Source organism: Myotis myotis, unplaced genomic scaffold (assembly GCF_014108235.1).
Source record: "Myotis myotis isolate mMyoMyo1 unplaced genomic scaffold, mMyoMyo1.p scaffold_m19_p_2, whole genome shotgun sequence".
NCBI lineage: Eukaryota > Metazoa > Chordata > Mammalia > Chiroptera > Vespertilionidae > Myotis > Myotis myotis.
Genome location: NW_023416324.1, coordinates 172,123,015 through 172,150,384, shown reverse-complemented (window position 1 = coordinate 172,150,384; position 27,370 = coordinate 172,123,015). Strand labels below are relative to the sequence as shown.

At 40.6% G+C, this 27,370-nt stretch overlaps 1 protein-coding gene across 1 annotated transcript; it reads left to right on the top strand.

Annotated features, from left to right (window-relative positions):
* The first annotated feature begins 636 nt into the window (after positions 1-636).
* KNG1 (kininogen 1) lies at positions 637-24,485 on the top strand. The gene is made up of 10 exons (XM_036350185.1): positions 637-1,012; positions 4,691-4,797; positions 6,400-6,484; positions 11,388-11,560; positions 13,834-13,941; positions 15,086-15,170; positions 16,039-16,199; positions 22,399-22,506; positions 22,624-22,710; positions 24,247-24,485. The coding sequence occupies exons 1-10, from the start codon at positions 814-816 to the stop codon at positions 24,325-24,327; spliced, it is 1,194 nt and encodes a 397-aa protein (XP_036206078.1). The 5' UTR covers positions 637-813; the 3' UTR covers positions 24,328-24,485.
* The last annotated feature ends 2,885 nt before the right edge of the window (positions 24,486-27,370 follow it).

Sequence of the window (27,370 nt, the reverse complement as noted above, 5' to 3'; positions counted from 1 at the left end):
GCAAATATCTACTAGCCCTTATCTTTAACCTACCTTTAGACCGCCTCTCCCTGAATAGTCTAACTTTATCTGAAAGGCCACTTAGGGTTGGTGAATGAAAGACCCCTATAAAGTCCACCAAACCAGAAACAAGAAGGAAGGACAGGGTAAGCAGGCTTCACTCAAACCATCTCTCTTTAAGTTTCTCCCCTGTCTCCTCCACCCTGGGAACATTTCCCTTTCTACAACAGATCCAGTTGGATGGAGAGAGGCAAGCTTTGCCAGAGACCAGAAAGGATGCCCATTTTTAGTTTTCATTCATGCCAATGTCCTGGTGTGAGACTCTCTGCACTCACCATGTCCCTGTGCATGTGCTCTGCAGGAGTGCAAAGAAATTTTATTGAAAGGGGTCTGCACATGGTTGCATTATTGTCACATGTAGTGACCTTCATACATAGCTTTGGGAAAGTCATTTGGGAAAGGGAATAGCAGGTGGTGTGTTTTTTTCTCCTCCTTTATTAGATTGTACTCTGATTTGCTATACAAACTTGTGCAATTGCCTGGAAATGTGCTCACACATGCCTCCCAAATAAGAACAAGCAGGTCAATGACCCAGTGTTGTAATGTACCAGCCTGAGATCTGCTTGGATAATCCAGCAGAGCCATTTGTCCTTTTGTAATAGGGCAAATAGTGAAGGGAAGCCAGGAAAAACCCTAAAGTGCTAAGGCAGAAAGAAGAGAGACAGAAGAGATAAGAGGCTGAAGGGGGTTAACATCAGCCTCCAAGTTAGCCTCCAATTCTTGGTGAAACTCCCAGAGGGAGACTGATAAGTCATGAAGTTACTTGCCATCCTTTTCCTTTGTTCCAGGCTGCTAACAAGTTTCACCCAAGAGGACCAACCGCAAGAAATTGACTGCAATGATGAGGATGTATTTAAGGCTGTAGATGCAGCGCTGAAGAAACACAATGATGGAAGCAAAAGTGGCAACCAGTTTGTATTGTACCGCATAACCGAAGTCACCAAGACGGTGAGTGAGTTGTGTTTAACTTGAAGTCATTTGGGATTTGTGCTATCACTTGAACCCAGGACACACACACACACACACACATACACACACACACATACACATCACAAAAAAATTCCTGATAATTAAAGGCAGAGGCTTACAGCTCTTAGAAAAAAACAACCCCACTCTGGACTGGGACTTGGGCAGGATATGACTAGTCTTCAAGCCTCCAAGGTTGGCCTCCTGGGTGATCAGAGGACAGGTATCCTAGGCTGAAATTAAAGAAAGATAGATGCAGTCATTTGAAAGGGACTATGTAGAGTGGGAAAATCCAGGAACTCAGTCAGGCCACAGCAAGAGGATTTACTGGGTGACCGGCCTTAAACTAAAATATAAAGACCTGAAAACCTCAAAGGGGAGGAGGTGTTTAAGGGAGTATGTCTAACACATACTGTATAATCTCACACATAAATGGAATCTAAAGAAGTCAAACTTAACAGAAGCAGAAAGTAGAATGGTGGTTGCCAGGGACTGTGGGATGGGAGAAATTGGGGGTTGTTTGTCAAGGGTACAAACTTTCAGTTATAAGATGAGCCTGGTAGCTTAGTTCAATGGATGAGTGTCAACCTATGAACCATGAGGTGGTGATTCAATTCCCAGTCAGGGCACATGCCTGGGTTGCAGGCGTGAACCCCAGTGTGGGGTGTGCAGGAGGCAGCCAATCAGTGATTCTCTCTCATCATTGATGTTTCTATTTCTCTCTTCTTTTCCCTTCCTCTTTGAAATCAATAAAAATATATTTTAAAAAATAAGATGAGTAGGCCTTAGGGGTCTAATGTACAACATAGTGAATAGAATTAAAAATACTGTATTGTACAATTGAAATTTGCTTAAGGGCTATATTATAAGAGTTCTCACTACACACACAAAACAGGTAATTATGTTAGGTGACAATGTGTTAATTAGCTTATTTGTGGCAATAATTTCACAATGTATACATATAGCAAATCATCTTTTTGTATATCTTAAATATGTCATTTATTTATACTGTGATAAATATTCCTCAATAAATTATACCTCGATAAAACTAGGGTAAATGAGGAACAGTGGGGTATGTCAACAGGAGTCAGAAAAGAAGTTAATATAGTTCTACTATATTAGGTAAAATATCTACTATGAAGGCCCAATGGCTGAATGCATCAAAGGTAACAGCAATATTCTAGTTGGTTTTAAATATTCTTTATCACTGATGGATACATTCAGGTTGAAGATAAATCCTGACAGGATGTGTGATTCCAAGAAATACAACTGGATGCATCAAAACTACTGTATTAGGTTGAAGGGGTGGGGGGGAGGGGGATGAAGGGTTTAGTTGGAATTTTGTTGTTGTTGTTGTTGTTTATATGAAAACATTCAGAATGATGCAACTGAAAGGGAAAAAATCAAACAAACTTTAGCTTTAATTCTCTTTAAAGTCAATCATCATCTTTGATAAAGGAAATATTAAGCAAAGCTGGCTCAGCAGACCACTCTTCTCTCCAAGGACATCCCTGGAAAGAGTTTGTCTGGGTGGCTTTGAAAACAAGCAAATCAAATACAACACAAGAACACTTAAAGAATGTGTATGGTGTCATGTATCTCTGTGGTGGTTCATTCCACAGAACGAATGCATATTTGACACACTGCCTGGTTGCATAACTGATCTATTTATTATCGCATATAGATATCATAACGTCATTGAGGGAGTAATACTACAGGACATTATAAATACGTGGTCCCATGGATGCTCTTTTTTGCACTGTCCTTGACATCCCAAGCCCAATGACCTTACTCATATACCTTGCCTGTCTCCACCAGATTTTTCCAACTCCTTTAATTTCTTACAGTCTGTGATCCACCTCTTGTTGTTCCAGTTCAAACAAATAACTAGGGGGACTAAATAGCTACCCTGATTTTCTTCTTTGTGGTCATTTTCCTGAAAGTTGGGGACCAGCCTTTGGCTGTATCCATATAATGATCTTGGACCCTGTGGAAAAACATCAAATAGGATCATATGACTTGCTGTCCAGCCTTAGTCAATAAACCTCTGGAACTTTTAAATAAAAGTGCACATGTAAACGTCCTGCATCCAGCATTGTTGAGCTGTCATCAACGTGCTTGTGTCTGTTTTACTGTTACAATATTAGGTAAATATGGAAGCAAAGCCATTCCACAGGGTCATTTTTGAAAAAGGAATTCTGGTTCTGTTTTCTAAAGAAATGTAGAAATTCTTAATTTGGATCTATTTATAGTTTCAGCTTTCTTCAGCTGCCAGTGTGTTATTCATCTTTAGCCTAAAAAAACTGGCATAAGAGATTTTTGTTTTTTCACATATGATCGTCTTAGACACTTTTATATTTAGAAAATTAACATCTTTCTTTGGGGGAAATTCTTGATTATTCTGCCATAACAGAATATGTATTAACTTGTAGATTCAGTGGTTTGATACCTGTTTAGTGATGTGCTAATATTCCAGAAGGATTTCTTGCATTGGTGAAAATTAAGATGGGACATAGGGAGGATATTTTTGTTTTTGATGTGCCCTGCTTTGAAACTAAAAGTATTATTTATTTATTTCTGAAAGTAACATTGAGCCACTCTGATTTACAAACTAGTGTAGTCATGCGAGTCCTGGTGCCTTCGGCAATATTTTATTGGTGTTGTCGTCATTGTCTAACTCTGTGGCAAATGCTTTGTTGTTGGGTGTTTTTTTTTCTAAAATGTCCACAGAATCACTATCACCTACTGCTTTATCAAAATCTGAGACCCCAAACGAACCTCGGAACTATCGTGTTTGACTCCATCATCTTCCAGATACAAATACTCTGACAAGTGCAGGCTCTGAGAGAGCACTGCCCCTGGACTCAGGAGACCCGGGTCTGGGTTGGCCTTGCCTTTCCAAGGTGGGAGGCTGCCTGAGCTCTGCCCTCTCTACTTGGGCCTCCTTTCTCTCACCTGCAAAGTGAGGGGCTGGGCAGCAGCGCCTCTCAGGTCTCTTGCTGCTCCAACGTGCCAGGATTTTGCATCTAAAAGCTCATCTAACTCAGAAACTTTGAGCTTTAAAAGTTTTATTTATTATTTTATTGTATGTTAGAAAAAAATAGAAAACAAAACAAACCAAATAAAAATACTAAAAGTAAATTAGTTATTACCCATAACTAATCCCATCATCCAGAGATACCTGTTAACATTTTTTTTTTTTTTTCAAAAAATGGCAAAAGAAAGTACTCTTGTTTGTTGGTTTGTTTTCTAATTGTAAAAGTAATATATATTTGTTTTCAAAAAATCCTCAGACAATTTAGGAATGTTTGTTTAAAGAAGAGAGTAAATGATAACCATACATCCACCACTGAGACGATATGTTAACAGCTTTGTTGCATAACTTTTCAGGCTTTTAAAATCATATATGTGCATGTAATTTGGTTTCTACAAAAATAGGCTAATACTATGTATACTACTTTGTTACTTGAAAATACATGTTTATAAATATATTATGAACATTCTTCCAAGTATTTATAACTTTCAGTATTTTTAGTAAATGTTTTGCTCTTGTTGAATTAAATCAATATCAGATATACATAACTGCACCAGATCCCTCTCCAACGGTCTGCTGTTGTCAGTTGAATGAACCCTATGTATCTTTGATTGCTTTTTTTCCAGGGAGACCAGGAGATATTTTATTCTGTCAAGTACGAAATCAAGGAGGGCGACTGTCCTGTTCAAAGTGGCAAAACCTGGCAGGACTGTGACTATAAGGAAGCTGAGCAAGCTGTAAGTGTGATGGTCCAGAGCCTCCAGTTTTCTCAGTCGAGACTGTGGGGTTATTCTATTAGTGCTGGGGGTGATGAGTACTGTGGAGCCTGCTTGTGAGGGGTGCACATAAATGCTTATATGTGTACAGAAGGCAAATGGTTGATGTCTATGTTCTTGCACAGACAGAAAGGGCATGAGAGGCCAGCAATGAGAGTGGAAAAAGCCCTCCCATGAAGAGGGGATTCCTATGACCAATTGGGTGCTTTATTTCTGCAGACCTGAGTTGGAATTCTACTCTGCCTCTAATTAGCTGACCACTTTTAACCCATGGGCTCCCTTGTAAAAGGGAGGTAAAATTGACCTAAATTGGAAGATGAAAGGAGATACATATGAAAAGACCTTGTTTTAATAACAAGGAATCTTTTTTTTTTTTTTTAATAACAAGGAATCTTAACCAAATGCCTAACATCTGTTTGCCACACCACAGCTGGTTGTTTGGCCTTACCTGAGGGAGTGAACAGCCAGTGTCTGCCAGGAAGGAAGCCACTCTTTCCACAGTCCATGGACTCACCTCTTTGATGTGTCAAAATGTTATTGGTAGAAATGGGGTGTCCACTGGTGGGAAGTGGGTGATCCCTTTCCCCACTGGATGTTGGGGATTAGGTCCTCACGATATCTTGAGAAAAAGAATTTTCTAAGACTCACACAGGAAGATGAGAGGTCTTTATTTGTGTGGAATTCCATATCTGCATTTCTAAAGTCCCATTTCCCTTAAAACAGTCCTAAAAGAGGTTCAGCCAAACCAATGTCCCAAGTTTCCATTCCATGGTGGAGCTGGGTCTGGCACAGCATCAGGCCAGACCCCATCCATTAGTCCATTGTGTGTGTGTGTGGGGGGGGGGGGGACATATGGATGTAGGCCCTGTGGGTGTATGCAGGGAAGTGTGTCGCCTGCAACAAGAGAGCCAGGAGCCATAGTGTGCAAGAGAGGCAAGAGAGAGAACTCCTTTGTTTAGGAGTTTAATATCTGAAATCTTCCCGTGCTTGCAGTGGCCACACCGACTATGTTCCCAGGGGTGACTGACAGACAAGTACCTTCCCTAGGACACCCAGACGTTACTGGGCATGTGTCTATTTGCCCTTCCCTTTGCTCATTTTCAGTTAATAACTGGTTATTACAATGGTATCAAAAACACCGCATCCACTGTGCAGTTGAACCCTGAAGTTGAACTGTTAAGAGGAGAGTTTGGCAGGCTAGTTTTAGGGCACTGTGTTCACCTTGTTGAAAAAGAAATATCAACAGTGCTCCAAAAATAACATTGTTTTAAAACTTCACTATCTATACTGCCTCTCCTCTGGACACCTCATGAATATCAATAGCTTGTAAATAATAATGATTAGGCTACAAAAATATTCATTCTTGTGTCTCAAAACTCTGTTAGAAAAAAATCTTGTTTTAAATAAGAGAAAAGCCATACTTAGCAACAGCACTAGGTGCACTTCTCCATCTTAAAGATTAAGATAAATGGTTTCTTTCTTTCTTTCTGCCTTCCTTCCTTCCTTCCTTCCTTCCTTCCTTCCTTCCTTTCTTCCTTTCTTCCTTTCTTCCTTTCTTTCTAGGCCACAGGAGCATGCATGGCGACCATAGAAAAGATACCAAATGTGGAATTCTCCGTAGCTACCCAGACCTGCAACATTACTTCAGGTAGGTGATACATAGGGTGGCACTGTCCTTGGGGGAAAAGAACCATTTCATGTGGGGCCAGGAGCATAACCTGGACAATGACCCTTTCTAGAGAGCAGTGGGTGGCTGCCTTGGGGGGTTGGGGGGTGTCTGTCGTGGCAGAGTCCTGAGGTGGGGCCAGGCTCCTGCCAATCATCCCCTGGCCTCTCTCTGGACAGCGGCACTAAATTAGGTGTGTACAAAGGCCCTGGGAAAGGACTAGAAAACATGCCACATGCTTCAATTGTGGGGGTGTAGTAGAGCCAGAAAAGCACAGGCTTTGAGATCAGTTCTGGCCTGCAATCTTTCAAAAGCTCTTCACCTTTTTGGTTTCCCTTTCCCTTAAAAGGGGATCACAGTAATTCTCACTTCAGAGGGTTGTTGTAGACTGAAACTAGATGTCAGGCTTGAAGTTAAAGCATAAAAATGTGTTGATGATCATCACAATAAAAGTAATCATAGCTGACATTTATTGAGCACTCTTTGCTAGCCACAGTGCTAATCGTTTTACATATGTTGATTTATTTCACCCTCACAACAATTCTATGAGGCAGTGTTAATAGTCTCATTTTATAAATGAGGAAACCCAGGCCCACCACAGTTAAGTATCTTGCCCAGTATCTCATAGCTAGCAATTAGCAGAGTTGGTAGAGTAGAACTTGTAAGAATGAAGAAACTTATGCAGAGATATAACCACTATTAGCTCCTTCCCTCTGGTGGCAGAGTGGCTGGGTGCAAAAGAATGGGCACCTCTAGGGACTGTCAGTCACAAAAGCCAATCCAGAACTGGCCTTTTGGAAGATAGGGTTTTAATATAGGAGGCTCCAGAACAGCATCTTCAGCCACACTCGTGAACATCAGTGGAGGAACAATTGTTCTATAGTCATCCATAAAGAACCCACAAAAACTATATTTCTTGAGTGTCAGCTCTTGCAACAAGTGGAATTCAAAGAAAAACAGTACAAAACAGAAAAGAAATCAGAATTTAAAAAAAAAAATTAGTAGCTTTTATTATTTAGTTTAAGAACTTTAGTTCATAAGCAAATTTTCACATGATCCAGAACACAGCACTTATATACTATGAGAGAAAAAGCTCTTTGCCACTCTTTGTAGATCCACAATTACTACTAGGTCCACAATCCCTTATCTGTGGGAAACCACCTATTGTCTTCACTAGCAGAGAGGTATGGACAGAGAACCTGGAAGGCTGGTGACCATTGAAGCCCTAGCAAAGGTCAGAGCTGTGCACCCACTGTTAGTCCAGACAATGGTAGCTGAAGCAACTTCCCCACCAGATAGTCATGTAAATCCTTATTGATAAGATAGTCTGTGTGTTACTGGAACTTGCCTGCCTAAGGGCTATGGGTGTATCCCAAACCAATAAAAGGTTGGAAGGACCAGTGGAAGTCCTTCCCCTTGAATTGGACTTACCCGCCTGCCCCCCCAATATTTCCAAATTATCTCTTGTCTCTTCTCTTTCATTTGTGCGCGGCTCCTCTTCCAGATCCTGAACCCTAAACCACGCAGGACGTAGGAGGAAACATTTACAACACTTATCTGAAACCTGTTTGGCCAAATACGTTTCAGAATTCAAAATTTAAAATCTTTTTTAAGTTTTTTAAAAATCTGCCTAGAAATGTTGGAGCAGGATGAAAAATCATTCCATTGCCTGGAAAAATTGAATTTACATCTTTCACCCTCAAAAGACTGCACCATCTCTCCTCTTACCCCAGTCAGAGCTGCCCTTGAGGTCAGCAAACCAGTCTCTGGTCTCTACTGCCTTCCCTCTCCCCCTTCTGTGTTCATCAATCTTTGTTCTCCCTTCAGTAATTCTCTCTCCTTTCCTATGTAAGTCCCCTCCAGTCTGTTAACTTTGTCCACCGCCCTGATGCAATATACCCTCTGCAAGGGAGAGCAGTGAGGAAAGCTATGAATATTCACCCAGTAAATCTTTTTTCTGACACACATGCTTATGGAGTGAGTGCCAAGAAACAGCTGCAGGGGGAGTTGTGTTGAGGGGCACTGTTGTAGAACACTGTTGGTCCCCTGATTCTGTTTGGGTCCTACACACTTGGACAGTGAGAGCCCAAGGCAAAGGGGCCCAGGATGCCTTCATGGTTTCCTCTCTATAGCGTGTGCCTCTACTGACCAGCAGGTTAAGACTATCTGTTATAAACGTTACTTGGTAACTTAATACAAGCTCACTCCTGTTTTAATATTTTATATTATTTTATTAAAATCCAGTCAGTGGCACCCCATTGTTACTGTCGACCACTCTTAATTCACTTCAGTGGGTCTATGCACACCCTGAAATTACATGGAGAATGTTGTGAGTACCAGCATTTTCCTGGAGAGGGCCCATAGTTCTCATCAGGTTCACCAAGCAGCCCATGACCCTTGGAATATAGTTCATAGCCCCTGGCCTCCAGAGAGTGGCCTGGGCTCCACAGCAGAGGACTCTCTATTAATTGTCCAGACCTCAATCTCCAGTCCCAGTCTCCTGCTTTAAGCCCCAGTAAAAAGTATACAGGGCATCCCACACGCTGCCTCTGACTCATCCTTCTTCCTTGAGAGCCATTCCTCCCTTTGTTCCTTCTTCTTAGGCTCACACTACTGGAAACCAAGATCAACAGTAATTAATATAAATGTGAGAAGTCAGTCAGAAAGCTGACCTGGACTCTTTTGATATTCACAGGGTGAATATTTACATTTTTTATCTACTGCTGACTCAATGGCCTAAAGCAAACTCCCCCCAAAACCTGACAATCTTACTGTTTACTGAACATTACCATTGATATGTCTGTTTGCATTCCTAAAAGGCAATTGTGTATTCTAGGAAATAACAGTAGCCGGAAAACAGACTCAGTGGAACTTTACTACTGTTGAGTTTTCCCTGGCTTCCCCCCATAATTCCAAATTAATATTTCTTGTCTTCTGTGTCAATTTGCACATCAGCTCTTTCTCCAAGCCTTTGAACCCGGAAGCCACTCTGGCCATGGCCTTTCTCATCACACTTTATGTTGCCCAGTTGACCTTGACCACTATACACCCCTCTTAGCTAGGCCTCTTCTCCTCACGAAAGTCTTTCTTGAGCTCACTCTGGGCTCCTGCCTTTCCAAGCTCTTGCCAAATTATTTTGAAATATTCATCTGCACTTATGTCTCTCCCACTCAACTTTGCCCAAGGGCTTCACAACTGCCAAGGCTGACCAGCAACCCCTGAATGATGGATGAACAGATTACTCAGACACAGTTTGACTGTGAGAGAGAGGGCTAAGGGGCTCCTGGCTCTAGCGGCCAGAGCAGCCTGGATTGCCTGCCTTGTTAGACTTTTATTGCAGTTTTTATCTCTAGATACAATCAAAAGGGTGAGTAATCTTGGGAGGACACAGGTGTTTACATTGTCCTCTAGGCAAGGGCATCCAGGGTTGAAGCATAAGGATTCCAGTAAACACCTGGAGTCTGTATGTAATCAGACTTGTTTGGAAAGGTCACGAATAATTAGGGGCGCCTCCTTCAACACTCCCCTATTTCTCCTCTAAGTCGGAATTCTGATAAACAGGGGAGGTGGCCTTCCACACACTTCCCTTTTATCAGAAAGTCCTCCTTTGCTGGGGTCCAACCCCAGTGGGTCCAGGGGTCCCCAAAGGTGTGGATGGAGTCGGCGAAGAAAGAATGACACGGAGACAGCGTTCAGTTGATCAGCAGCCTAGCCAGGATCTCTAGCCAAGATCTCCAGCCAAGTTCTGGTCTGGATCCCCAGCCAGGTTCTGTGTCCATGTTCTCTTGCTAGGTTCTCCAGGTTCTCCAGCCAGGTTCTGTAGCCATGTTCCCTCGCTAGGTTCTCCAGCCAGGTTCTGTCCAGGTTCTCCAGCCAGGTTCAGTCACCAAGTTCTAGTCAGGTTCTCTTGCCATGTTCTATAGTCAGGTTCAGTCCAGGATCTTTTGCCATGTTCTCTCCAGCGAAGTTCTTCTGTCTCTAGGTTCTGTGTAGGTTCTGTCTTCTTGGTTCTGTCTTCTAAGTTCTGTCTTGTTACATCTGTATTTATACCAGTGGATTCCAATCCTATCAATCTCTATTCCAAAGGTTAGGGCGTTTCTTATCTCCATTCCAGGGAGTAAAGATTATGTAGCTTAAGCATGATTGTTCGTAGTTAAAGTGATTAATTACCTGCCTGGCACTTAGTTAAGAGGTTTTATTCCCTCCCTAACTTCAGGGGAAAATCCCTACCTGGGAAACAACCTTTCTCAGAGACCTTGGTTAAAACACATAGTGCCAAGAAGGTGAGCAAACATATTAAGAACAGTATGCCATATATGCCAGGTCCCTTGAAACAGCAAGCATGGACCGGCTCCTGGCACTCCTTACAACTTTCCAACCAAGTCTCTTGTGCTCCCCAACACACCACAGTGACCATTACTAACAAGTTAACATAACCATTCAGTCTAGCTCAACACATGACATTACAAAAGGAGCAAAATATGTACATGTTTGTTGAAATGAATTGATACAAAACATATTATATCCTGAATAAGGCCTCAAGGAGCTTTAATTAACACTGAAAAAAAAATAATATCATATCTGTAGCATTTTACTTTTGTATAAGAGGATAAATTAATGTATTATGTCTATAATTTACAATTTTATAAAATAAATTTAAAATAATTATGCACAATAGTATGCACATAAGATGTTCATAAGTCAATGGTAGGTTTTTTCTCTTGACAAAAAGCAGTCCTATGTTCTCTTTTTCTAATACATACCAGAATGTACTAGAAAGTTGTTTGCCAGGGTCTTTGAAATTATCTTACTTATTTAGGACAATGTATCTGAATGTGGTTTTGCTCATCAACGCTGCCCTTTTGCCTACTCTTTCTTTGTCAAGCCAAGGGGCCTGTGGTGACCTCCCAGTATGACTGCTATGGCTGCCTGCACCCCATAAGGACTGTCCCCCCAGACTTCGACCCTGTTCTGAGACATGGCATTGAACATTTTAACAACCACACTGGTCATTCCCACCTCTTTGCTCTTAAAGAAGTAAAAAGGGCACAGAGACAGGTTTGTGCTTTAGTTTCCATTTCTCACAGTATTGTTAAAATTTGTTGGATCTTTATGTTTAGGGTTTCATTACCTAAAATAAACCATTGGTCAATAAAAAAAACCTATGATTCCATGACTGGTGGTGAGGGAGCTGTTCTATGTCCTCATCTGACTGGCATAGGAGGTAAAGAGCTTTCTCTTGGGTCAAAGTGATTGGGATACTGCAATATATAAAGGGCAGAAGTGTGGCTAATAAGACCCTGGCTCTGAGGTTGTTTTTAATGAATGGGTAGTCAAAAATACATGTTTTTCTTAGAGATGGTGAGATGAAAAGATCATTCTAGCCTTAAGGTTTTAAGAAAATTACATTATAACTTAGTTATCATGAGTCAAACATGGCTCCAAAATATTAAATGGAAACCAAACAGTTGGCACGGCTTTCTGAGCACTCTCTAAATTATAGTTTTCATATCATTAAAAGAAAGTAAATACTTGGAAATCTGGCCTTTTCATTGACCCTGTTCACTAAGTCTTTACTGACAGTTGACTGGGTCCTGCCAGGAGCCAGTCCATCCTTGCTGTTTCAAGGGACCTGGCATATATGGCATACTGTTCTTAATATGTTTGCTCACCTTTTTGGCACTATGTGTTTTAACCAAGGTCACCTCTCTGAGAAAGGTTGCTTCCCCAGGTAGGGATTTTCCCCTGAAGTTAGGGAGGGAATAAAACCCCTTAACTAAGTGCCAGGCAGGTAATTAATCACTTTAACTACAAACAATCATGCTTAAGCTACATAATCTTTACTCCCTGGAATAGAGATAAGAAACCCCCTAACCTTTGGAATAGAGATTGATAGGATTAGAATCCACTGGTATAAATACAGATGTATCAAGACAACAGGACACAGAACCTAGACACAGAACCTACACAGAACCTAGAGACAGAAGAACTTCGCTGGAGAGAACATGGCAAAAGATCCTGGACAGAAACTGGAGACAGAACCTAGAGACAGAACCTAGCGAGAGAACCTGGCCGAAGAACCTAGAGACAGAACCTGGCTACAGAACCTGGATAGAACATGGCAAGAGAACCTGATGACTGAACTTGGCTGGAGAACCTGGACAGAACCTGGCTGGAGAACCTAGCAAGAGAACATGGACACAGAACCTGGCTGGAGATCCTAACCAGAACTTCGCTGGAGATCCTGACCAGAACTTGGCTAGAGATCCTGGCTAGGCTGCTGATCAACTGAACGCTGTCTCCGTGTCATTCCTTCTTCGCCGACTCCGTCCACACCTTTGGGGACCCCTGGACCCGCTGGGGTTGGACCCCAGCAGGGTCCCTTGTATTTCAGTGTTTAATTATGAGGGACTTACTTTAGTCAGTAACATTCCCTGCTTTTAATAGACCATCCAACTTCCCTTCATACAAGATGCATGTTCTACCAAATTATGTTCATAGCGAGCTATTGGGGTGGGACTAGTCCAAGATAGAGCAGCACAAAGCTTACTGCCTGACTATCTGGAAACCTGAGAACTTATCAGTAAAGGCCATTCTAGCTCCAAAGTGTTTTTAACCCTTTGAGTTGGCAATACCACTGCCCAGCTCAGGCACCCACCCCTGCTCTTCATGTGGTTGGTGCTGCCTCCTCAGAGCAATCTTCATTAAGCTCCTCATCTAACGCCGCCCCAGCCATTCTCAAACATATCAACCCCTTTGCTTTCTTCATAGCACCTGCCAGTCTCTGAAATAAATGTATGAATGCATTTGTTTACTGGTATTTTATCTGCAGTATCTTTCCACAAGAAGGTAAATTCCATGACAACAGACACCTTGCTATTCTTATTTCACAGGGGTGAAAACAGTGCCTGGTGTATAGTAGACACTCAATAAAAAGATAAATGAAAAAAAAAGTGTTTTTAACCATCTAGAAAAGTATTATTAATATTTCACTAAATTAAAAGAACATTATTTTTCTGTTGCCTGGCAGAGGAAATGTTGCTAGGTTTTTCTTAAGAAAATACAGTAATTCCACTTATATATTGCTTTTTATTTTCAGATATGAATGAGTGTGTGTGTGTGTGTGTGTGTGTGTGTGTGTGTGTGTGTGTGTGTTGAGGAGTGTGAGAGTCATAAAGCGCTCAATATTTATTCAGTCATGACTTTCGCCTAGTAATAGGAGTTTATAATTTTGAGAACTTGCAATATGCCAGGCAGTATTCTAAGTTCCTCATAACACAGTGAATAATGTTTAAACTGCCCTTTAACTATTCAATTCAACATTGTTTCAGGTGGTGTCTGGATGGAACTATGAAGTTACTTACTTAATTCAGCAAACTAGTTGTTCCAAGGAGAATTTTAAGTTCTTAACCCGACACTGCAAGGCCCTCGCCAATGGTGTAAGTAGGCAAAAATTGAATTATAATGTTATTAGCATTTGGTGTCCTGTATTTACAGGTGTGGGAATACTCAGCTGCATAGGAAGACTTAACAGTAAGATTTTAGATGACATGCATGAATTCACAGCCACATTCTCCATGTCACTAGTCAAGCTGCCTTACCTACCTGGTCAAAAGATCTGTACATCTGGCAATAAGCATTCACAGACATAACCGGGGCTTGAGATAAAATGATGCCATGTCAAGTTTGTCTGTTCATGTCTTCACACTTTCCTGTCTCCCTTTCTTCGCCACCTGCTTAAGGTCCTTCCCGGTGCTCCTGAGCCCTGGACGCTCCTTAACTTCAAACTTGCCATTGCTTATTTTTCCCCTCCTCTCTCTTTTTATTTTTTTATTTTTAAAAATATAGTCCTGAACCTCCATAACTGTATCAGAACCAACACTATGTTACAAGAGAATATCACAAGGTGGCAGTAGTTAGTGCATGTGCAGATGCCTAAAGCACAATGACCATTCCAGGGATATTTGCATTTTAGCAGAAAACTACTTAAAGCAAGGGATTGCTTCAAGCCCTTTAGTCTGTTGTTCTACTTCTACAATTCTATTATGTGGAAAGAACATGAGAAACCCAGACAGTAAGATATTAATTTCAGCATTATTATTAATAGAATAACATTGGAAATGTTTTCAACATTAGGGAATGTTTAAATAACTTACAGTATATCCACACAGTAAAATATATGCAGCCATTAAAGTATGTTTACAGAATTTTTTAGTGACTTAGTAAAATGGTTATTATAATATGGTAAGTTAAAAAATATATAAAATTATAGATACATATTAATTTAAATATATAAAGTAAATGTATATATCAAAAGTGATGTAGGGGACTTGGCTGGTTTGATTCAGTGGATAGAGTGTCAGACTGTGGACCAATAGTAGGTATTCTTGTCATCTTATTTCATGTGTTAAATTTATTGTTGTTAATGCTAATATCTAATTGTTTCTTATTCTCTCTTTTGCAACGGGATTATGTTTTGTTTTGTTTTCTATGTGAAGTCAACATCTTATATTTAATGTTACTACTTGTTTACTTTAAAAGTTCTTAAAAATATTTTTAACTTATTTACTTCTGAAAAACTAGGTTACCGATGAATGTACAGATCTTGCATACGTGGATCCTCAGCTAAGAATTGCTTCCTTCTCACAGAAGTGTCAGATTTTATCAGGTATGCGATAATACATGTTTGTGCTCTAGTAGTACATGTTGATCCCAGATAACTGGCTAGGTGTTTTTATAGGAATTGTGCTTTAGGTCCCATGGTATAATCAACAACCTTACAGCTGTATCCCATTTCTGCACAGTTGTGCTATAGCTGATGCAGTTAGGACTACTCTGCAAGTGACCAGAGGTAATACGGTGTCAGAAAGAAAGATTTATGTTCTTTGGGCAAAGATGATCTCCAGATGCAATGTCAGCTGGTCTTCCTTGTGTATAAAATGTCACTACATCAGGTGTTATAAATTGGGGAAGCTGTATCTCCTTTTTATTAACTCAGAATAAAATCCTTCTAATAAATACTTTTTTTTCTGCATGTTATAATGGAGGGAAAGTGAGATAGTGCACATTTATGGTCAAGCCAGTGTTTCTTATACCAAGAGTTGGCTTTTCTCATACTTGGAAGATATTTGCATACATTCCACAGTGAGAAGCATCATTGAAGCTCCCTGCTCACCAGAATCAGAGGACTTAAAACTTTCCCACTAGAGAATCATTCCGTTAAATGAAGCGTTGCTTTTTTACACTTTCTTTCAAAAATGCAAAAACCTAGGAACAGTGCAACACATTGATATTGAAGGTGTACTAACTAACACCTTCTGATGGAAGGTTTCCCTAAATGCCCTTGACTCTGAGGAGAGGAAAAGAGGGCAGGCAGTAAGGTGAAGGTCACACAGACAACATCAACCCACTCACTACTGGCCTTTAGGCTGCACATGGCCCCCTATAAATGAGTGCTGGACAATGTGCAGGAGAAGACCTACGCTAGACTGCTCCTTCAGTACACACACTGACTTAAAACCTGCTTCTTCTTTCAGGGGAAGATTTTACCATGGGTTGCCCTGGCTGCCCCATAGAGATACCTGCCAATAGCCCTAATCTGAAGGATGCTCTGACTCATTCCATTACAAACCTTAATGCAGAGAATAATGCAACTTTCTATTTCAAGATTGACATTGTACACAGAGCAACATCACAGGTCTGTAAATTAAGCTATAAAAATCATGATATTATAGTCTATGTGCAATCTGCTTACTAATATTGCCACTGATCTTGGGTTGGGAAGTAGTATACCTGCTAAAAGGAATTGAATATCAAGTCTCAACCTCACTATATGCTTGCTATGTGACCTTGAACAAGTCATTTAGAACCTTCCATTTTCTGTCTTTAAAGGACTGGGGTGAGACTCAAATAGGATAATATATGTCAAGCGTTGGACGGGTAGCTCAGTTAGAGCATTGTCCCAATACGCCAAGGTTGCAGGTTTGATCCTCCGTCAGGGCACATGCAAGAAGCAACCAGTGAATGCACAAATAAATGGAACACAAAAAGAGATATAATATATGTCAATACATTATCTTCTCAAACTTTAAAGTGTTTTATAAATTCTAGCAACTATGATATAATTAATAAAATGTAAGGCAAAAAAAAATGCTACTCTAATTCTCTGCCTTTCTAGCATCATTTCTTGTTGTAGCATCACTTAGTGCCTTGGGATCAGCCACATGTCAGCCTATCATCACCCAGACTCTCTTCACAGTCTCACCTCCATGTCACTTGCTCCCTCCCTAGGTGTCCTTCTGGCCCACAAATGCACATCTAGGGCTTCATCTTTTCTTCCATGCCCTGTCAATAGATATGGAACATCCTAGTCTGGGCTCAAAAGACCCAGTTCTACCAGAGCCTCAGCCCTCATGTCCTGGGTAACCCTGGGCTGTCATTCAGACTCACTCAGTCTTGTGGCCCCATCTGTAAAATGAGTGGTTGGGTGAGAAGATCCCAAATTTCTTCCAACTCTAACAGCATCTGAGTAATCTATTCATGGGCAGATTCCTATTATAAACCTCAAAACTGGCCTTCCTAAAAGTAAACAAAATAGAACCAACAAAAGTAATCAAAATAAAACCAAACTGTTTCAGCAAACCAACATAATCTGATGGGGGGAGGGGTACTTCAATTATAACAATTCATACTTTTTGCTCAGTAATTGAATTTCTAGAAATTTAAAATAGAGTCTTTATAGACATGATACTCATTGCAGCTTTAACTATAAAAGACAACATAGTAAATTGTCAAAATGATCAATAATATAGAAAGTATCAAATACTGTCTGGCATATCCTTAAATAGAGTATCAAGGAGCAATTTGAAAGCATCCTTGTGAGGAGTTCTTGATGTGGGAAATGCCTTGTGATAAAATATGCAGTGGGGGAAAAAGAGGCCATAAAATTGACTATACATGCTGTTGTCAGGTGTGTTATAAAAAGTACAGAAAACAATACTGAAAGGAAAGAAATACCTCCAACTATCCACAATGGTGGTTTAGGTGATGGCACATTGGGCTGTTTATTTTCATCTTATAAATCCTGTATTAGTTTCACTACTGCAGGGAAACCTAACCAAATGGTACGAAAATAAGTCAAAACTGACACTTTGTCTCTCTCCTACTCAGGCACCTATTCCTGCCCCTGACACCACAACCTTTCTCCCTCCTTTCACGGGCACATGACCCATGTTAGTGGCGTACTCACATGGTACACCAATCCATGCTATTCTTTTTTTTAAATTTAGATTCTTTATTATTTAAGTTATTACATATGTCTTTTTCCCCACATTAACCTCTTCCTGGCCATTCCAATCCCCAACACATTTCCTCACCCCCCTACGGTCTGTGCCATTGGTTATGCTTATATGCAAGCATACAGGTCTTTGATTAATCTCTTACCCTTCTGTCCCCCTTCCCTCTGAGGTGAGACGGTCTGTTCCATGCTTCTATGTCTCTGATTTATTTTTGTTCATCAAAATAAATTGTTGTTTATTATATTCCACAAATTGGTGAGGTCACATAATATTTATCTTTCTCTGACTGGTTTATTTTGCTTAGCATAATGCTCTCTAGGTCCTTCCATGCTGTTGCAAGTGGTAAGAGTTCCTTCTTTTTTATAGCAGCATAGTATTCAATTGTGTAGATGTACCACAATTTTTTAATCCACTCATCTGCTGATGGGCACTTAGGCTGTTTCTAAATCTTAGCTTTTATAACATGTGCTGCTATAAACATAGGGGTGCATATATCCTTTTTAAAAAAATATATTTATTTTTTAAAGTATTACATATGTCTCCTTTTTTAGCCATTGACCTCTCCCCAGGTATTCGCACCGCCCAGCACATGCCCTCACCCCCTAGTGTCTGTGTTCATGGGTTCTGCTTATAGGCATGCATACAAGTCCTTTGGTTGCTCTCTTACACACCTACAGTCCCCCACAGCTATTCTTATGTTTGTCAGCTTTTCTTCTCACTTCATATTTCTGCTTTCTTATGAAACTCCCTTATTCTTGATGCAGGAATACCATCTATTCCACCATATATTGCATATCAGAGGTTTGCTGTCAGGAGAAAACCACTCATTTTACATGACTACCTAGTCTTCATAGTACTTGCAGTTCTCTGTTAATTAATGAATCAACATCCTAGCACATTGTGCATTTGTTTATGCTAAGGGTGCCAGGAGAACAACAACAGGTAACGCTGTTAATTGGAGGGAACTGACATTCCTTCACTTGCCAAGTCAATTTGAAATATGGTGAGAATCTCAAACTTACTTACAAAAGATGAATCTTTACTGGTTTTTACATTTAAAGAGAACAATTTGGCTGTTCTGACATGATTATTCAAGGAAGCCCTGCCGGAAGCAGCCGAGTTACTCGAAATCCATTTACCATGTGATGAAGTTGCCAAATGACCAATTTTTGCCAAAGATTTATTTTACAGATTTGGTCTTGCCTTGGGTTTGCATATTTAGTCCTATTTGGATGCATGTCCATTTCAAGCTGGTTTCAGATGCTAAATATTTCTTAAATTCTCCGTTTGCTCATGTGAATGATGTGATTTCTGTCATGGGGCATTTATTCTGCCCTGCCTCTGCGCCACTGTCCCCACTGTTGTCCATATTCCTCCCTGTTTTTGCTCAGATGAATAAACTTCAAGGACCTGTGTGTGCACATTCAGGAAGTTTTCCTTTAACAAAGTACTAGAAATGTCAAGGCATATGTATAGTATGTCTAAGACTTCTGATGCAAATTGCCAAATTGCCAAACTATTTGCAATTATGCCAATTTACATTCATACCACCTGGCCATAGGACCTTGATCATCTTGCTTTGAGTTCTATTCCTACCAACAATGACTTAGGCTGCGTGCTTCCCACATGTGGCCAATACCAGGTATCACCACTGTTTTTTATCTTTGACAGCATATGGGAGATTAAAAATGCTGTTGCGTTGTTGGTTTTTATTTTTTTAATCTTTGGTTATTAATGAAGATAGTCATTTGTTTCTGGCTTAATGATCATTTAAACTTATTTTCTGAAATACTTGTTCATGTATTTTGTTCATTTTTTCTTGTTGGGCTTTACATGCATAAGAATATTAATCTTATACCATATTTTCCTCAGCTTTTATTTTTTTATTTTGCTTGCTGTAATGTTTGAGAATCAGTTGTCCTTTCTGTCTGAACATATTTAGACTTTTTTTCTCCATTTATATTTTCTTCCTCTGGTTTTCACCTAAGAAAAGCCTTCTTTGTCCTGAGACCTGATGGGTACATATTTATATCTTTGCTTATTTCTTTACTTTAAATTGTTAATACATTTGGAATTTATTTTGCTCTGTGGTTATCTCTACTTTAAAAACAAAGGTTGAGCAGGATGGGTTTGAGCAGGGAAGACTTTTGATAAGAATGACACCTGATAATAACGGCAATATAGATGCCATCTTGAGGCCCTCAAATGGAAGAGTTATATGTCTATTTAATTCCTTCTTCTTGACCCCGAATAGAGTTGAGCCATCAGTTGTGGTTTGTGTCACATATTGTCCAGTTTCTTAGGCAACATTACTCTGATCAACATTATGGTTACGGAAAATTGAATTCAGTTATATTCTAAACTGAGCAAGAAAACTCATGATCACCAAAATAGAGACCCTAAAACCCTCTTAGAAACTTCCTCCCCATTTACACCTACACCCGGAGTTTTAAAAGTTAAGTATCAATTTTTTCTTAAAAATGTAACCATGTTTACCCAGCAGATCAATGCCAGAAAAAGTAGAGGGAGAGCTTAGTTCTTCCTATGACTCTGTTCTCCTGCTCTCTTTCTCCCGCCACATGTTTTCCATGCTTTTAAAAAACTCAGAGAAAGAGAAGACAGTTGTGTTTTGCTTTTTCAAATGAGATTCTACTATCACCCTGTGACTTCATTTATTTTATTTTTTAATAGAGTTTTATTGATTTTAGAGAAAGAAAAAGGGAGAAGTAAAGAGAACCATCAATCTGCTGTCTCCCCTTTATACCCACCCACCCCACCTGGGGATTAAACCCAAAACTGGGGCATGTGCCCTGACTGAGAATTAAAATCATACCCTTTGGTGCATGGGATGAAACTCAACAAACTGAGCCACACCAACCATGGATATAACTTCATTTTTAAAAATAATAGTCATCTCTCCAGGTCAACTGATATATTCATGTATTCTTTCACACACACACACACACACACACACACACACACACACATTTAGATCCTAGAATGAAGTACTGAATAAATTGGACTACAAATTGGGCCATATCAACTAACTTTTTAACAAACAATTTTAAGTCATTTTTACCAAGTATATTTTTTAAATGTTAGAGATGTAAGATATGGCATTTTGAAATGACTTTTAAAAGGCCATATGTGCAATTTTATTGAAATCAGTGCATTTTAAAAAGCATGAGTTTAAGTTTTTAAATAAATAAAGTGTACCTCTTTTATATAAAAATAAATAAATAAATTGGGCCACAAAATACTCATTGCAGACACAGCATTGTATAAAGATTAAAACTGGTGCTAAGTTACTGGCCCTTGTGGCTAAATTGGTTGAACAACGCCCTGAGCACCAAAAGGTTGTGGATTCAATTCCCATGCCCAGGCTGTAGACTTGATCCGAAGTAAGGGGCATTAAAGAGGCAGCTGATCAATGTTTCCCTCCCTCTTCCTTCATCTCCCTCTAAAAATCTATTTTAAAAAACTATTGATAGACATTAAAATGGTTTCTTAATATAAAACAATTAAGAGAGGCAAACTAAAAAATCCAAAGAATTTTCCTCATCACAAAATTTAACCCACAATTTCTGTAGTGACACTAACTTCTCTAATTCAAGACTTTGCATGATAGTAAGGCATACTTAAAGAATATGTTTAAGTTTTTCTTTCTACTCTTTTAGATTCTATTACAACTTGAGCGCTTGAATGTTGTTGAGTAATAAAACTCAGAAAAGTGTAAGATAAAATTGTAGCCTTGTTTCTTTTTATATAAAAGGAAACAAGACTCAAAACAGCCAAATATTTTACACATGGATACAAACTAAAAGTTTAGTTGTCCAACATTTGTACTTTTATTTGTAAACCTGTCATTTGGTCATTGTATAATTAAAATTTTAATATTCTCCCTTAAGGTCCCTTAAAGCAAAAACATATCATCCTATATAATAAAGAGGTAATATGCAAATTGACTGTCACTTCCACACACAAGGTGCCTGCCCCCATGTGGTCACAAGATGGCTGCCCCCATGTCATCACAAGATGACTGCCTCCATGTCATCACAAGATAGCCAACACAAGATGACTGGCAGGGGAGGGTAGTTGTGGGTGACCAGGCCTGCAGGGGAGGGCAGTTTGGGGGAACCAGGCCAGCAGGAGAGGGCAGTTGTGGGGGACCAGGTCGGCAGGGGAGGGCAGTTAGGGGCAACCAGTTCAGCAGGGGAGGGTAGTTAAAGGCAACCAGGCTGGCAGGGGAGGGAAGTTGGGGGCAACTGAGCCAGCAGGGGAGGGCAGTTAGGGACAATCAGGCTAGCAGGGGAGCAGTTAAGTGTCAATCAGGCTGGCAGGGAAATAGCTAGGGGGTGATCAGGCTGGCAGGCAGAAGCAGTTAGGGGCAATCAGGCAGGCAGGCAGGCAGGCGAGCAATTGGGATCCAGCAGTCCCGGATTGTGAGAGAGATGACCGACTGCTGGTTTAAGCCCAATCACTGTGGTCCCCCAAGGGGTTCCAGATTAGGGAAGGTGCAGGATGAATTTCATGCACCAGGCCTCTAGTTTATTATATAATATTAATGAAGGTTCTACTTTGTGCTAATTAATTTTCCAGGTGGTGGCTGGAATGAAATATTTTATTGAGTTCACAGCCAGGGAAACCACATGTTCCAAGGAAAGTAATAAAGAGTTGACCGAAAGTTGCGAGATCAATAAACATGGAGTGAGTAGTCATGCAACTCTCTACTTAATCCCTGGATATTTACTTGATACTTTATACTTGTTTAAGTATTTCATGAATAACACTGTTCTCTCTTTTGGCTTTTGTTTTCATGGATAGGAAATGCTAAGATGCACTGCTGATGTTTATGTGGTACCTTGGGAGAATAAAATTGAGTCTACTGTCAAATGTCAATCACCAGGAAAGGTATGTTTCTAATTAGTCAGCTTGGGTAAATTTTCCTCATTCTGCAAAGTCCTATTTGGGGTTGAAAATGAACCACTATTTAAATGAATTGGGGGACGATCTTTTTAGAATGGAGAGAACTCTCACATTTCTGTGCTGACCTCTCCTTTTTATGTCTAGAAAGGAAAACAACAGTCAGTCCCCTAATCACTTCTCACCCTTTGCCAGTGTCCCATCCTTCAGGAGGCTCTCTTAATGAAGGGCAGCCCCTGCCTTGCAGAGCCAATACTAGCTCTGGGGCTTTAAGATGTGCCTGAGATGCTTCACTGTCATCTGCCTCTATCCAAGGGACTTGGGAGAAATACAGATCTCAGACTCCACTCCACATTGACTGAATCCAAATCTGCATTTTAACATGGTCCCCAGGGTTTCATACCCACATTCAAGTGTGAGAAGCATTAGTTTGTATCATCTTTTCTATGGACAACACAAAACGGTGTGCAGGATTTTAAATCTTCCTCATGAGTTTTCTTAACTAGCACAGAAAATGGACAAACAAATGTGCCTTGTAGCCTACTGCAATCTGCTTTTCTAATAACAAATATGTACCTTAGAATGGATGTCATCAACATTCATACAAAGATTCTTGCCATTCTGAATAAACTGTGGCATCTGGTCTCTGAACACATGTGAAAAGAAGGAAAGTCAAGAGACTGAATGTGAACTTCTTAATAGGGCAATAATAATAATAAAAGCTACCAGAGGTCAAAGAGGGACAACAAGAAAGACAGACTGGCCAAAGGGAGAACAGGGGGAAGTAAACTAATTGACTTTCTGTTTCCCAAACGGGCTAGTTATATCAAATAGTTACTCCCAGTTCACAAAGCTATTCTGATAATTCCCTTTCTGAGTCAGAGTGTTTCTCATAAGTCAGTAAATTCTATTTACTCATTAACTACTCTTTGCAACAAGGCTTTGAAATAGGAGTGTTCTGTTTGTTTATTTGCTGCTGAGGCTAGAATGAGCAATCTTTAGTTTTCAGCAGCTCTGAGTTTAATGATAACAATAGAAAGCAGGAGTAGTGACATAGAAGATTTTTTTTTTGTAATTGACAAGGGAATATCATAAGATGTGATGCAAAATTTATTCAGAAATTTTATGAGGAAATTCCTCTCCAGCCACACTTTATCATTGAATCATCTTTTTGCTACGACATTGAGAAGCTCTGATTTTTACAAAAAAGGGACAATATGATTGTCTTTAATTGCTTCTAATGTGAGGGAAGCACGCATTTCAAAATCCTTGCTGTGCTCTGCCTAGGGAAACAGGACAGGGCTTTAAACAGCTATAGTCGCTTGTGGATGCATGTGCCACTGCTACTTCAAGTTATTGGATGCATTTGAGCCTCTGAGTTTTTATTCCATTTCAAACATTATCTGTACTTTTCAATAAAGAACCAATGATGTCAGGAAAAAGTCTCCTCTTGACAACTGGTTGCTTCACTCTTCTCTTGTTGAATGATAACACCATATTAACAGAATTTTACTGTACTTACAGAAGCCACTAAGGCCCTGCATGTACAAGGCCCGACCTCGGGAGGCAGGGGCAGAGCCAACATCTGAGAATATGGCCTCTTGACCAGTGGGCAGAATCTCCACGCCTGGTACAATAGCCCCAGCAGCCTGTCAGCAGCCCTGAATGGAAGGACAAGAAGATGGGATAGAATGTCAATAGAGAAGAATGCCATTTTATCATTCTGTTTCTGGGTGAAATAAAGTTTGATCTTAATGTTCTCACTCCTGGTTCATTCACAGTAGCCTGCTTTCAGCCACACCCATCCTGCAGCAAAGTCCAGTTGATCAGAGAGCACGCTCTACCATGGAGACTCATAGTGCAACTCTGGAACAGGAGGGGATCCCTTAAGTGGGCCTTCCCTACCACCAGGACCTCATCATGGGCTCTAAATCAAGGGTTTGTGGGTGATGTTTCCATCAGCAATGTACGGAATCTCTCTCCCTTCCCTTCTTCCTCTCTCACCTTTTTTTGTTTCCTCTCTCTCCTGATTCCAGCCCAAAGTTAAGAGTGATTTGTGTTGCTTTGTTCCTTTTTTTAAGATCTAGATAACTACCAAAAAAATAAAACAAACAAAAATTCTTTGTAAATAGGACGCCTACCAAGTTTTCACTAGCAAAACATATCAAACCTCAAAAAAGTTTAAAGAAAATTTAAAATTATTTTTTTCTAGTTCAAATAATGATAAAAATTAGAAATCTAATAGAATAAAAAGTGATATGAGATTTTTTAATTTTCTGTACTAGCTATTTACTGAGTGCCTATTGGAGCCATTTACCATGCTAGACAGTTTCTGTTTGGTGTGTGACTTAGTCCTCACAACAACTCTGAGGTCCCCAGGACCACCTTTCATTTACAATGAGGAAACTAGCTCCCAGTGCCCTGCTCAGGGTCACATAATTACTACACAACAGAGCTGGCATTCATACTCAGACCTTTTGGACTTCATTACATCAAGTTACCATGAGGTATTATTATCAATGTCGGCATTACAAAAACACATTTCGAATCTGAGATGATCATTATCTCAATACAAAAACCCTTATTGAATATCTTATTGTGTCTGATGCTGTTCTGAGTACTGCTCAGGGTAAACTATGACTCAGTTAAGCACTGGCATTGGCTTACTGTTTGCTTAGCATTAGGTATTAGAAAATAAAGTAAAACTAAGTATCTCAAATTTAATAGGGCTCCTATAATTGGTTTCAAAAGATCACTAAGACTTCGTATGAATCTAAGATAAAGAATCATGAAGATTCTTAAGAAAAGTGTGACGTTAGGGCTGAAGAAAAATCCTCCAGGCTGAGAGGGAAGGTCAGTGCTCTGCTGTCACCCTGGCGGTAAGGGCCCAATGACAAAACTACACTCCCAGGGAGTGGGCTTAAGCCACCAGGTGGACATCGTCCGAGGGGTCCCAGACTGCAGGAGGCCATAGGCTGGGCTTAGAGACCCCCCCTGAGTGCACAAATTTTTGTGCACCGGGCCTCTAGTATTAAATAATCTTATCAAGTATTTGAGTAGTATTAAATAAACTGCTTATATTTTACTTCCTTTTTTTAAATATACATTTTTATTGATTTCAGAGAGCAAGGGAGAGGGAGAGTCAGAAACATCTATAATGAAAGAGAATCATTGATTGACTGCCTTCTGCCTTCTGAATGCCCTACACTGGGCATCAAACCTCCAACCCAGGCATGTGCCCCAAACGGGAATTGAACTTATGACCTCCTGATTCATATGTCACCACTCAACACTCAGCCATGCCAGCAGGGCTGCCTTTTTCTATTTTATTTTTATAATTAATAGGAATACCCGGTCATTAAGACAATAGACATACTGTTGGCTTGTGGCTGAGCAGAGCTCCCCCTATGGGAGCGCACTGACCACCTGGGGGAAGCTCCTGCATTGAGCGTCTGCCCCCTGGTGGTCAGTGTGTGTCATAGTGAACCAGTCATTCCCAGTCGTTCTGCCGTTAGGGTCAATTTGCATATTACCCTTTTATTATATAGGATAGAGGTCTGGTGCATGGGTGGGGGCCGGCTGGTTTGCCTTAAAGGGTGTCCCAGATCAGAGTGGGGGGTCCCCCTGGGGTGCCTGTCCCTCCTGGGTGAGGGGCTGATGGCTGTTTGCAGGTTGCCCAAACCCCCTTCAGGGTGGGGGTCCCCACTGGGGTGCCTGGCCAGCCTTGGTCAGGGTTTGATGGCTGTTTTCAGGCTACCCAAACCCCCTTCAGGGTGGGGGTCCCCACTGGGGTGCCTGGCCAGCCTTAGTGAGGGACTGATGGCTGTTTTCAGACTAACAAAGGCCCCTGGCGACTGAAGCTCCCAGCCTTTCCTTTTTTGTTTTTTGTTTTTTATTTGCTCCAGCTCTGTGGCAATGGCGACTAGAAGCAGGTATCTGGGGTTTATTTACTTTCTATATTCTTCCATTGCAGGGGCAAGCAAGCCTCCTGCTTGCTACAGCTCCATGGCCGCGGCCTGCTGAAAGCAGGTATCTGGGGTTTACCTTCTATAATTGAAACTTTGTTGCTTTTTGAGTGGAATCAGAGCTGGCCGCAGGCTGGCTTCCTTCATCACTGGAGCAAGCAAGCCTCCTGCTCACTCCAGCTCCATGGCCACAGCCTGCTGAAAGCAGGTATCTGGGGTTATTTACCTTCTATAATTGAAACTTTGTAGCCTTGAGAGGAGCTTAGAGACGGCCGCGGCAGGCGGGGAACCTTGGCTTCCTCCATCACTGGAGCAAGCAAACCTCCTGCTCACTCCAGCTCCGTGGCTGCTGGCCACCATCTTTGTTGGCAGTTAATTTGCATATCTCGCTGATTAGCCATGGGAGGTGTAGCTAAGGTACGGTCACTTACCATGTTTGTCTATTATTAGGTAAGATATTCCAGATGTGAAATATAGTTATATATCTCCTGGTTTTGCCATGTGAGAAATAAAAATGCAATCATAACATTTTGTTTAATGTGAGAAATTTAGCACTTTTAAAAATGCTAAATTTTCCCTGATCAGTTTGACTCAGTGGATAGAGCGTCGGCCTGGGGACTGAAGGGTCCCAGGTTCGATTCCAATCAAGGTGTGCAGGAGGCAGCTGATCTACGTTTCTCTCT

Excerpts from the sequence above, each read along its gene's own strand:
- KNG1 (XM_036350185.1), top strand. The coding sequence starts at position 814 with ATGAAGTTACTTGCCATCCTTTTCCTTTGTTCCAGGCTGCTAACAAGT. Across the intron at positions 1,013-4,690 it reads CGAAGTCACCAAGACGGTGA|ACCAGGAGATATTTTATTCT; the intron begins GTGAGTTGTGTT and ends TTTTCCAGGGAG. Across the intron at positions 11,561-13,833 it reads TAAAAAGGGCACAGAGACAG|GTGGTGTCTGGATGGAACTA; the intron begins GTTTGTGCTTTA and ends ACATTGTTTCAG.